This window comes from Fukomys damarensis, unplaced genomic scaffold, assembly GCF_012274545.1.
Source record: "Fukomys damarensis isolate Sample0158 unplaced genomic scaffold, DMR_v1.0_HiC HiC_scaffold_38, whole genome shotgun sequence".
Classification (NCBI taxonomy): domain Eukaryota; kingdom Metazoa; phylum Chordata; class Mammalia; order Rodentia; family Bathyergidae; genus Fukomys; species Fukomys damarensis.
In genome coordinates this window covers 44,825,791-44,838,914 of record NW_022900950.1, presented here as the reverse complement: position 1 = coordinate 44,838,914, position 13,124 = coordinate 44,825,791, and the positions used below count along the sequence as shown (strand labels likewise).

General features: G+C 42.7%; 1 protein-coding gene, 1 long non-coding RNA gene and 1 pseudogene across 4 annotated transcripts in view; 1 reads left to right on the top strand and 2 right to left on the bottom strand.

Moving 5' to 3' along the window:
- LOC109118440 lies at positions 1–622 on the bottom strand. Its single transcript, XR_002025758.2, has 2 exons — positions 277–622; positions 1–174 (listed from the first exon to the last, which is right to left on the bottom strand). It is a non-coding gene; the product is annotated as an uncharacterized LOC109118440 (long non-coding RNA).
- Positions 623–7,343: 6,721 nt separating this feature from the next.
- Atp7b (ATPase copper transporting beta) overlaps positions 7,344–13,124 on the bottom strand; it is a 76,969-nt gene continuing 71,188 nt past the window's right edge. For 2 of the 3 annotated variants that reach the window (XM_010636618.2, XM_010636617.3), the window contains 2 exons: positions 11,951–12,053; positions 11,145–11,418 (listed from right to left, as the gene is read on the bottom strand). In XM_010636618.2, the coding sequence (XP_010634920.1) occupies positions 11,145–11,418; positions 11,951–12,053 (377 nt within the window). Of the gene's footprint in view, positions 11,419–11,950; positions 12,054–13,124 lie in introns of all 3 variants that reach the window. The other variant, XM_010636616.3, reaches the window with a different exon arrangement.
- Positions 8,913–9,832, top strand: LOC104870848 (annotated as a pseudogene).

Genomic DNA, 13,124 nt, shown 5'->3' with positions numbered 1-13,124 from the left:
TTTTTTTTTTTTTTGCATCTGTCTTCTTTAAAGTGAGTCCTTCCTAGCTGGGTGTGCTAACACTCACCTATAATCCCAGCACTCAGGAGGCTGAGGCAGAAGGATCACCATGAGTTTGAGACCAGTCTGGGGCCTCACAGTGAGTTGAAGTCCAGCCAGAATTACGTATCAAGACTGTCTCAAAAAAGAAAACAAACAAAAAGTGAGTCCTTCCTTAGGTGGTACCACTGCTGCCTTTCTATAGTGGGACATACAAATATTGTGAAAATCTCATACCTGGTGGCACTGAGTCCAAGGGCCGCTCGGTAGCATGTAATATACCAGCACACAGCCCACCTGGCCCTAGCCATCTAACTCTTTGGCCATACTGAGCCACAAGATAATCACCTTTATGACTTAACTGAGAAAAACTGGTGTCAGGACATGGATACTGGGAGAACTGTGAAAATTTGGTAAAGGATTATGTCATCATCAGCATGTCTCTAGCACCTATAATTAGGACAAAATTCTAAAAATTTGTGTTGTTTAACCTCGCGACCACTGTGAGCTTCTCTCAGTGAGCCACTCTAAGTCCACAGAACATTCTTCCTTTCCTATCTTAATATATATAAATCTTGAGATTTCTGGGAAGATGGCAGAGTAGTAAGCAGTGCAGATCAGCCTCTCCAAGATTCAGAATCCAGACACTGGAAAATAATAACTTGGGGAAGAAAAGAAGGGATGTGGATCCCTGGGGCCCAGGAAGGATTTGAAGGGAAAACTGGAGTCTACAGAGAAACTGAGGAGACAGACCAAAACAGAGAAAAAGGAAGGGGCAATCCCCACTTTCTTCTTGGCTTCTAGTTCATAACAGAAGAAAAGAAGATTCAATCTACAGAGTGGGTGACATCAGATGCCTTCAGGGAGAAATGCACCATTGGAATGGAGCAGTGGATGCCATGCACAACAGCTAGTCAGTGGCTCCAGTCCAAGTGTCTGCCATATCCACTGCATAGAGTGCCTGATTGGGTGCCATTTTAGGGAGGAGTCAACTGAACATGAGGTTCAGAGTAGCTGAAGGTTGGCTTCATCTCAGGGTCCCCAGTGCTAAACTGCCTTAGTGACTGGGTGAGGGACAACCACAGGACATGTCCATGGTCAGGGAGCTGTGGTCAGTACGGCAGGAGATATCAGGCCCCACTCCCACAAACAGAAGGCAGGTTCAACCTCAATTTCTGTGGATTTGAAAGTCTAAAAACTGGCATCTCACCCTAATCCTACTGCCAGCTTGCTGGGATTACCCAGCATGGATCTAGGCTCTGAATGTCTCCCTTGTCTTCTAGCGAGAGCAGAGTCATAACTTGAATTAGACCCAGGTGATAACCACAGGCTTGAAATCACAGAGAAATTTCTTTTTTTTTTTCTTTGCTTTTGTTATTTTTTGTTTTGTTTTGTTCATTTGTCCCCCCCCATCCGTTACTTTGTGTGTGAACAGCGTTTTTAATAATTTTCTTGTTTTGTTCTTGTTTTTTTTCCTTCTTTCTTTCCCTTCTGTCTTCTTCCTTTCAAGCTTCTTGAGGCTTGGGTAATCTTCGTCTTTCAGCCTTGCTTCTAATCTCTTTCTCTTCTTTCATTTTTGTATGTTTTCCTTCTCTACCTTTTAAGTTTGCTCCCCTTAAGTAAAATTGCTCTACTGAGTGGATATTTACTATATATAATTTTCTGATTTGTCTTAGATCTTGTTATATAACTACAAAATCTTGTACCTAGCTAGGGTTAAAGGTGGTAAATTATTTGTTATCACAGTTTGTAATTTCCAGTCTGTGTCTGATGCTAATGTTATTACTGATTATGCTACTTTAACCAAGGTGACACAGTTGTGATCAATTTATCTTTCTTGTATGCCAATAGCTAGATGGTCCAGGAGTCATAAATAGGCTATAACCCAGTACCAAAAACCTGGATACTAGGCCAAACAGGCTGCAACCTTGCATCCCTAATAAGCAGAAGATGCAGGATACTGGCCACAGGATCCTGACAGACTCAAAGGCCAAAAGTCATCTATGCCTAGAAGACATCCCTGAAAAGTAGTTATTTCCTAAAGAGGTCTGGATACTATTAATAGAGCTACCTACCATAAGCAATTTACAATGCTCAATGCAGAAAACAAACAAATAGAAAATGAGAAAACATGGAAGCAAGATAAAACCAATATCCTGAACTCACCCAAGGCAAATCCAGGGGGCCATGAGGTAAAAGAAATCAAAAGCACCCAGCTGACCTTTCTGAAATGGTATCAGTAGAAGTAACAAAACAGATGAGTAAATCTCTTGACAAAATCAAAACAGCAATAATCACACAGATAATTAGAAACGATGACCGTAATGAAGGAAATGGTTCAAGAATCTAGAGTAGATACAGATTTCTAAAAATAGAGGAGCTTAGAAAAGACACAGAAACCATTAACGCCCAACATAAAAAAGAACTGGATTCCATAAAACAGACTCAAATGCAGGAGATTAAAAATTCTATTCAATGCATACACAGCAGAGTCATCCGATGCGATGATAGAATATCAGATCTAGATAGAAGACAGGGCTGTGGTTGGTGATCATCAAATGAAAGATTTCTTAAAAATAGTAAAAAATCAATCCAACAACTGCTAGATAATTCAAGCAAGACTAATATAAGATTATAAGTGGAATCAACAGAAAATCAGAGGACAGCACAAAGAGCATAAAAAAAAACTGTTCTTGGAAGTAATAGCAGAGAACTTTCCAAGCATGGAAAAAGAATTTAACATATAGACAGTGAGGAATATAGAACTCCAATTAGGCATGATCAGAAAAAAAAAAAAAAAAAACCAAACTACAGCAAGGGATACAATAGTCAAGATGCCAGAAATTCAACATAAGAACAGAATATAAAAAGCTGTTAGAGAAAAGAAACAAATCAGCTATAAAGGAAAATCCATCATGATCACAGCAGACTCCTCAACACAAGCCCTTAAGTCAAGAAGAGCTTGGAGCAAAGTATTTCAAGCCCTAAAGGAAAACAACCTCCAACCTAGACTGACATACCCTGAAAAGTTATCTTTCAAAATTGATGGAGAAATAAGACACTTTCATGATAAAGAACACCTGAATAAATTCATGACCACCAAACTAGCACTCCAAAAAGTTCTAAAGGATATTCTTTAAAAAGACAATGAAGAGAACAATTCCAACAATCCTAATAGATTGAATTCACCAGACAAGGCAAGCAATTAAACAGAAGGGAAAGAAAAGGAACAACAATAGGAAAATAATATAATGACAAGGACAAATCAGTATCATTTATAACCCTGAATGTGAATGGTCTCAATTCACCAATGAAAAGAAACAGATTGGCAGCATGGATCAAGAAACAAGATCTACATTTGCCCATCCATTGGAAACTGGATAAAGAAGATGTGGTTTTTCTATAAAATGGAATATTACTCAGCCATAAAGAATGAGAAAATAGATTCATTCATAGGAAAATGGATATATATTGAAGATATACTCCTAAGTGAAATAAATAAGGCACACATGTATAAATACCGAATAGTCTCTCTGGTGTGAATAATCTGCAATAATACAGAAGATCCTAATAAGATTACTGACATTTAGAAATGGAAAGAAAGGAGCTAAAGGTGTAGGGAAGGTGGGATGTGTAGGGGAAGGGTAATAAGGGAAAAGAAAGAAAAGTGAGATAATGAAAAGATGGAAATAACGTGTCTGTAGATGGGGAGGGGGAGAGGGGGTGAAGGGAGGGCAGGGACAAGGGGAAAAAATGAGAACCAAGACCTGTCATGTAGAGGTACAAATTCCCAACAATGAATGTAACTGTACTGTATCCCTAAAATGTACCAATAAACTCAATTAAAGCTGAAAAAAAAAAAAAAGAAAGAAGATCTAATAATATACTGCATACAAGAAATACATTTAAGTCAAAATAAATTCATAGACTAAATGTCAAGGGATGGAAAACAATACTCTATGAAAGAGGAACCCAGAAAAAAGCAGAGATAGCTATTCTACTTGCATACTAAGTGGATTTCAAGCCAATACTGATCACAAGAGACAAAAAAAGTCACTACATATTTGTTAAAGGAACAATCCAAGAAGAAGAGATAACAATCATAAATATATATGCACCAAATACTGGCACACTCAACTATATAAAACAAATGCTAACAGATATGAAAAATCAGATAAGCACAATTATAATGGAGGACCTTAATGCCCCACTATCACAATACTTAGATTAGGGCTGAGATGTAGATCAGTGGCACAGTGCCTACTTGGCAAGCGTGAGGTCCTAAGTTTCATCCCTGGCACCAGAATTTAAAAAAAAAAAAAAAAAAAAAAAAAAAAAAAAAAAACACTTTAAATAAATGGATTTAGTAGATATCTATAGAGTGTGCCACCCAATACAATAGAATATACATTCTTCTCAACAGCACATGAGACTTTCTCCAAATAGACCACATACTAGCTCACAGAACATGCTTAGGTAAATGCAAAGGAACTAAAATTGTCCCATGCATATTATCAGATCATAGTACAATGAAACTGAAATGGCACAAAATAAACCATAAAAACTACATAAACACATGGAAATTAAATAATACCTTCCTGAACCAATGGGTCACAGATGAAATGAAAGAAGACATTAATTTCTACAATTAATGGTAATGCCAATATGACATACTGGAACTTATGGGATACAATGAAAGCAGATCTATTAGGGAAATTTATAGCGGTGAATTCCCACATCATAAAAGCATACTGAGCTCAAATAAATAAGCTAATGTTGAACCTCAAGCTTCTAGCAAAAGAAGAAAAGTTAAACCAAAAGCATACAATTGAGACTAAGAAAAGGCAATAAATAAAAACAACAATCAATCAAAAAGTTGGGTTCTTTGAAAATTAAATAAAATAGACAAACCCTAGGCCAACCTTATCAAAAAAAGGAAAGAAAAGACCCAAGTCCACACAGTTGGAATGAAAAGGGCTAATCACAGTGGATCTTGCAGGAATCTAGGAGACCATCAGAGCCTACTTTGAGAACCTGTACTCCAACAAGATGGAAAATGTAGATGAAATGGACAGATTTATAAATATATATATGAATTACCAAAGCTGAATCAAGATATAAAAATTCTCAGCAATCCTGTAATAGTCAGCGAAGTTACAGAAGTAATAATAATAATAAAAACCTACCAACAAAGAAAAGCCCAGGTCCTGATGGATTCACTCCTGAATTCTCTATAAGAATTTAAAAGAGGATCTAACCCCACTAATCCTTAAACTCTTTAATGAAGTTGAAATGGAAGCAATAGTCCCAAAGTCATTCCCTGGAAGTATTACCCAGATACTAAAATCAGAGAAGGATCCAACCAAAAAAGAGAACTAACCCTTCTTAATAAACATAGGCACTAAACTCCTCAATAAGATACTGGCAGACAGAATGCAGCAAATTATCAAGATAATACAACCACGACCAAGTAGGATTCATCCCAGGGAAGTAGGGATGGTTCAACATACACAAATCAATAAATGTGATACCCCATATTAACAAAGCCCAGAGTAAAAACCACATGATCATATGCCCATCAACAGATGAATGGATGAAAATGTGGTATTTATATACAATGGAGTACTACTCTGCCATAAAGAGGGATAAGCCCAAGTCATTTATATAGGCAAATGGACACATCTCAAGACCATCATTTTAAACGAAATAAGTCAGATGCACAAGTTTAAATATCACATTGCTTCTCTTGTATGAGAAAATCAAAGGGTAAGTAAGAAACCAACAGGGGATATTGGGAAGTAGGAAAAACATGTACAAATGAGAAGAGGATCAAACTAGAGTGGAGCAGAGGGAAGGAAGGGGAAAGAGATTTTAAAAAGACACAAGGGAAGGGGAAAAATGGAAACAAAGCTTTTGTAAATGGGGAGGTGAAGGGAGGGGAATGGGGAAATAAATAATGAAGACATGCTATGTCCAGGTACAAATTCCCTATGGTGACTGTGATCACTGTGTATGGCAAATGTGTACTAATAAAAGTAAAATAAGAAAAACACCCAAAGAGGACCACATAAGCTAATAACATGAATTAAAAGAAAACAAAGTTTAAAAACCTAATAGCAAATAAGTATTTGGAGTGCCTAAGTTAAAGTATATTACAAATAATAAAAGAAAACTAACTGAATTTAGCAACTAAGCAAACAATGTTTCATTATTCAATACCTGCTATGTGCTACGGAACAAGTTGCACACCAAAGTCAAAACATATGGAAGACTTTTTCAGAACCACTTGAAGAGATAGAAGTCAGGGGAGGAGCTACGTCTAAGTTCTGCAGACTCCACGCTAGATCAGCAGGCTGCCTCGCTTCACTGGCAGCGACTCCGGGGAACAACTCTGTACACATCCACGAGTGCAGAGATGGACACCTCGCCTTCGATTTCTGCAGCCTGGCTTTTCCCGTCAAGGATGGAACATATCTGGACACAATGAAGACGAGGACGCCTCCGGTCACTCCTGGGCGGACACAGTGGGCGGCTCAGCATCCCCACCACTTGCAGTTCCTGGACAGTTTAGCAGCTGGTTCCAGGAGGCTTGCATGGCTCTGAATGTTTTTCCTTTGGTCCAGATTTCCTTCCTTCAAGGCTCTACCTCTTCCCATGGCCAGGAGCAGATGGAGAACCCAGCAGCCGTGCAGAACAGTGGCACACGTCACCCCAAGCCCTTCAGCCACAGCCACCACCCTGCACCTTTGGCCCAATGTTCTGTGCTCTTGAAGTTTTAATTAAAGTCTGATCGAGGAGGTTCTTTTCTGGGATTCTAAATGGCTCCTGTACCTGGATGTTTATATCTTTTTCAAGGTTTGGGAAATTCTCTAATTTTACTGAGTACATTTTTTTTTTTTTTTGATACTAGGGATCGAACTCAGGACCTCATGCTTGCCAGGCAGGTGCTGTGCTGCCGAGCTACATCCCCAGCCCACTGAGTACATTTTTTGCATTATTAAGTCTTGGAGTTCTCTCTCTCTCTTTTTTTTTTATTAAGTTTTTTAGGTATACAGTCCAGTTACATTCATCATTGGGATCTTGTACCTTTACATGACAGGTCTTGGTTCTTATTTTTTCCCCATTCCCCTGTCCCTCTTTACAAAGATTTGTTTCCCGTTTTCCTTTTCTCATATTTTTTTCTTTTCTCTTCTTTCCTTTCCCCTACCCTTCCCATTTCCTCTACTCCTTTAGCCTCTTTCTTCCTATTTCATATTATCAATTATACACTTTTGGAGTTATCTTCTAATAAAAAAAAAGCTCATTCATTTTGTCTTTGAAATAAATGTAAATTTTCACTACCTTTAAAAAAAGTTTGTGTTGATGGTGATTTCACAGTGTTGCTCCCCCTTTGCCCCTTTTTGGACAGGGTGTCACTATCAGCTCAGACTGGTCTCAAACATACTTTGGTATCCACGATGGCCTCAATCTCATGTCCATCTGCCTCAGCTTCCCAAGGACTGGAATTACAGGCATGACCCATTTCCGCCAGATTTCCATTTTCTTCCTAAGGAAACTGACATGACCCAATTTGTCTCCACAGGCTCAGTTTAGCTGTCTTGGCATAATAAGTAATAATTAACAGTGCATCCCTCCACTCTTAAATGTATCTTGGTTTGGATGACAAACTACACCACTACCTCTCCTCAGATGTAACTCAGGGCCCCCTGAGCCTTCCTAGCAGACCCCACTGGTCCACATTTTTCTACTGCTCTCCCACATTTGTCCTTCAGAGCGAAGGAGCTCCAACATATCCCTCCTGATTCCTGTGCACTGCAAACATGTACATGAGGGCAATCAAAGCCCATGTCGGCCCAGTGGGGCTGCCTCTCAGAGCTGTCCCCGTGCGCCACTGAACCTGGCCACCTCTGGCCTTCAGGAGAGAGGCTCAGACCAATGCAGGGCAGGGCACATTGACAGGTTCTGGCCATCTCATGTCCCCCACTGTTAAAATCCCATCTTTGTGCCTCCAGAGACACCGGGCCAAGCCAGAGACCAGCAGAACTGCTCCTCAAAGGCAGGCAGCACTCGCTCCAAGAAGCTGCCCACAGACAGAGGCAGCCACAGGCAGGTTTTTAGATGAACAAAATGAAACTTTATTCTCATACTGTGTGGAATGTTTTTTTAAATAGGAACTGTTATCTGACCTCCAAACTCCTGGTACGCTAACATCTACAAGTTTACTTTCTGTACCATTATATAAGTATTTTCAATTCTATATATGAATGTGACATTAATGGTTCTAGAAGTTTTAAAATTTAACACAATTAGATTCTTTAGAAAATCATTAGCCTAATTTCAAAATAAGAAATATTTCCTGAGGAAGAATAGAGGAAAGACAGAATGGGGATGGATAGTGGGAAAGGGCTGGCAGAAAAGGGAAGACTGCAGACAATGAAACATAACAAAACCCTGAACTTGGCTTTTAGAACATAAAACCCAGGGCCAGGGATGTAGCTCAGTGGTGCCACCGCCTGCCTTGCAAGTGCAAGGTCCCGAGTTCGATCCCCGTAACAAAAGAAAGAAAGAATATAAAACCTAGCAAAAAACTATACTATATGTTAAAATTGAAACTGATTATCCAAAGTGAACGTGAAATGATCTCATGAATGCATTACAACTTCATTCTAAGTTTTATTTTGTTTTGTTTTGTTTCTAGTACCAGGGGCCTTGTGCTTGCCAGGCAGGCACAGCACCACTGAGCTACATTCCAGCCCATGCATTCTAAGTTGGTACAACTAATACATCACCTGGAAAACGTGCTCTTCTAGTTAAGCAAAGTGATAAGGCAGTAGCAGAATTACAGAAAAGCCTTCAGAGCCAACAGAGATGGCATGTATACTGGCTGTGTGATAACAGGCAAGAGAAGTAAGTAGGCTCTCTTGGCCTGTTTCCTTGCCTGTAAAATATGGACAGAAATAGCTACCTTGCTACTTTGTGGGGGATTAGAAGTAAAACCGACAAAGAGTACTAACACTGCCCCTGGCAAATAAGTGACACTCAATAAATAAAAGTATTTTGTGTGCCCAGGTTTCATCTTAAGAGTAATCTGATTCTGTTACCCTGTTCCCAGGGGGTCTCGTCAATCACCAGACTTCAGAGTCTGTAACTCAACCCACCCTGACCCGCTAAAACCACAAGAGCTACTGAAGGGTAAAAGTGGACATTGCAGACTCAGAAAACACAGGCGAGACCACAGTCCCTGCAAAGGCAGGCATGGGGTTGGTGGCCAGAGAGGTAGTAGCGGGTGCCCTGCTGCATTTTGATCAAGGCTCAGAAGCAACAGGCGTGTGGGGAGCAGCTGTGGCGCTGGTAAAGGAGGAAGCTCACAGATACCAACCTCCTAAGAATTCCTTGAGCTACTTAACAGCCCCAGATTACTTTACTTTTGAAACTGACAACCATTTGAGTTGCTCACCTTGAAATGATATGAGCTTCCAGCCTCTGCCTCGGGTCAGAAAAGTGACATCACTGCATGGCAGGGATGTGTAAAAAATTCTATTACTCACTGAGAGCATGAAGCAGACTGAATAGAGAATCTAGAAGTAACCTCACAGCATGGATGGAATGCCTGCAAAGTAATAAAAATCTAGTTCATATGACTGAACATATGCAGAAAGAGCTTTGGAAGGTAAGGAAACATATTCAAGATTTAAACTGGCAGCGAAAGAACATGCAACTCACAGTTGGATCTGAATTGAGAGAAACGGGGATAGACCCATCCAAATGGGATAGGCCCTGGTCAGTAGGATAGCCCCTGAATTATGAGACTTAACAGATTACTCTGCAACCACAGAATGAAATCTGTTGGTTAAGCAGTAACAGGGAGAGGCGAACAAAACATCTGGCAAGACTTCTGAACAGACTAACTTGCTGGGTAGAAAGGAAGAAAGTGGGGCTCTAACAAACGTCAGTCATCTAAACTTTCTCTGAACCATGAAGGACAACAGCCTCTCACAAAAACTATTAATGGGGTAAATGTTTAGAAACCATAGAATGTATGGATTTTTGTATTACTTGTATTGTGTATCTTTGTGAAATAAAGATTATCAACTTGGTGGTATTTTTATAAGCTATTAAAAAAAAAAAAGCAGACATTCCCCTGGGGAGCTGTGCTGCCCTTCGGTTAACCACTCAGCACACACAAGGCTCACATGAACTGCTGTCCTCTCACAGGGCATTTCTGCCAGGCACACAGGCCAGGGAGCCCGGGGACTCCAGGCACCAGGGCTGAACTGGGCCCTGCGAGGTAATAGGGAGGCCCCTTAGGCACATGACCCCCACAGAGCGTCCAGGCTCACGAGTCCCAGGGCCTTGAAGAAAGCTGGGTTTGGACTCCCGGTCAGGCTCAGAAATCTCATTTTAGTGGGGCATCAGCAGCAGCAGGACTCCCCAGGAGCTGTTCAGCAACAAAAAAGACTTCTCCTCGGTGTGAAGGGGGGTACGGTTAGCTCCCAGGCAGGAGGCAGGCTCAGTCTGAGTGCAGGGGCCAGAGCATTGTAGATGCCCAAGGGCAGCAGTCCTGCCTCAGTGTGAAGGAGGCCAAGCACACAGAAGAGGAGAAAAGGAAGAGACTGCCAGTAGAAGGCAACAGGTGCACGTGAGGTAAATGGTGGTCTCAGACCCATGAGACACATAGACGATGTCAGACAGCCTCACCATGAGTTCATGAAGAGGCCCAGCCGACTGTTTGGTCCTAATGGGTGTGTTTATTTCTCAAGAAGTCCTCTCAGGTACAGAGGCAGAGGTCTGTGAGGAGCACTGATTTCCTCTCCTCTTCTGCTTCCAAGAAAGGCTCCATGCTAACAGCCCAGGAAGGCCAGGATCCTTTGCCCCACACCAGCAGGACACACAAAGGGCTGTTCTGCCCAGCCCCTTCTGATGGCACCTCAACAAAGCCCAGAGATCCAGGGAGGGACAATGGAAACATCCAGGGGGCAGGGGGCCTTGGGCAAGCTTCACCTCCACATGCTGTTTGTACTGTGCTTGGCCCAACCACAGCCAGCAATGTGAGTCCTCACAGGAGGACCTACCCGGCCTGCCCTGGATCTGTGCTCCTAGAGCTTTCAAATGTACTGTTCCTCATCCCTGTCATTCAGGAGCAGAGACCACTTGTCTCCGCCATCATCCACAGTGGCACTATGCCGAGACAGCTTGTCAGATGTCAGGGAGGACAGAGACACCTGGCTGACATAGCTGACCTGGTCCCACGGTGTGGCCCTGGGGGAGTCCCACCGTCGGTCATCCATGCCCACATGCACGCTGACCTGGGATGCACTCAGGGGCTTCATACGGCCATGGGCCTGTGCCTCGTACCTCTCCAGGTCGGGCTTCCTGTAGCTGGAAGGCAAAAATCCAAGAGTATATGAGCCACTTTGGACATAAAGCTCCCCTTTCCTTTTTAAAGCCTGGTGAAGGCCTCTCAAGCAAGCCTTTCAATCACAGGCAGTATTAAAACCTCATAGGTATGAAAGGAAGAGGACATTGAACTCCCATGTTCAGATAAAGTCTACATGATTTAGAAATTTCCTAGACAAATACCTTGAACGTAGGCTGCCATTACTTTTGTTAAGCAAATGCATGAATAAATAAGTGAACAACTTTTAAAAAAAGGCAAAATAACAACATTCAGGGATCCCATGTCTACACAATATTTACACAAATGGCCACTCGACACAAGAGTGGGAACAGCCCATAAATGGCAGCTGTGCACTGCTGACACATCACAGCACAAACCCCGCGGGCTGCCCTGCAGTATGGCCTCAGGTGAATGGAGACAAGGGTATCGATCTGTTCTCACCCAGGAAGCAAGCGCAGGGGGTAAAGGGACCTTGGGAGACTTTCGGACAAGTGCTCCTGGCCCAGAACTCACCACTTGAGCTGTAGAGAAGAGAGCACCACGGACACGGAGGAGGCCGCCATGGCCGCTGAGCCCATCCATGGCTGCAGCACGATACCAATGGGCATGAAGACACCTGTCAAGGGGAGGGCATGCGTTCACCTGTTGTCCTGAGGACAGCAGGGAGCCCATGTGCAGCCACCCTGAGCAGCTCCTTCCTCAGGCACCCAGAGGACACTGCGCCCAACTGAGGTAAGGACATCAAGAAAGCTGGCTGTGGCCGGGCGTGGTGGTGCACGCCTGTAATTCCAGCACTCCGGAGGCTGAGGCAAGAGGATCGCTGTGAGTTCGAGACCAGCCTGGGCTACACAGTGAGTTCCAGGTCAGTCCCAACTACATAGTGAGACCCTGTCTCAAAAAAAAAAAAAAAAAAAAAAAAAAAAAAAAAAAAAAAAAAAAAAGAAAGAAAGAAAGCAAGCTAGTGGTGGGTCCTATTGAAGGGAACTGGGCCTCTTCTACCTGTCCTGGCCAACTGTGCACAGGTGACACTACCTGACTCAGGAAGCAGGAGCCACAGTGACAGGGAGGAGGCAAGCACAGAGGGAGAAGGGAAAGCAGCAGAGGTGCAGGGACCAACTGTCCTGGAGACTCGGTCCCACGGGGATAAAAGCTGTCCGTGGACACAGGCCTCGTCTACACAGACCATCTGCCCTCCACTGCTTCCTAACACCATGTAAGAGAATAGTAAGAGCCAGGCTCCAGGCAGACAGGAACCTTAAGCCAGTCGAGGGATAGTCACTGTCCATGGCAGAGGCTCAGCCACAGGAAGGAATTAAGCTCTTGAGCTGGCTCTGGGGCAAGAAGAACACCTGCTTGACTCCCGGGGCCTGGAGGCGAAGGCTGGCTTGACAATCTCTGTTATAGGAGTTGCCACTAACCCCTTTGACACAAGAGGGAAACTGAGGTGGAAAGGTCATATTTAAGAACTCAAGGTCCCCTCGGCCCATGCAGAAGTGCTGACTTGCACTTCTCCCTGCTTGGTTCAGAGGATTCAAGGACAGAAGGAGAGAGAGGAGTTACAAAGCAGAAAAACGATTTCTCTTCATGGTCATCTGTGTGAGTCAGAGTAAAACCTGGATACTATTCACTTTCAAGGTCCATCATTGTGTCCAGCAAACAGCAGGCTCCCCATACCTCTCCTTAAAGG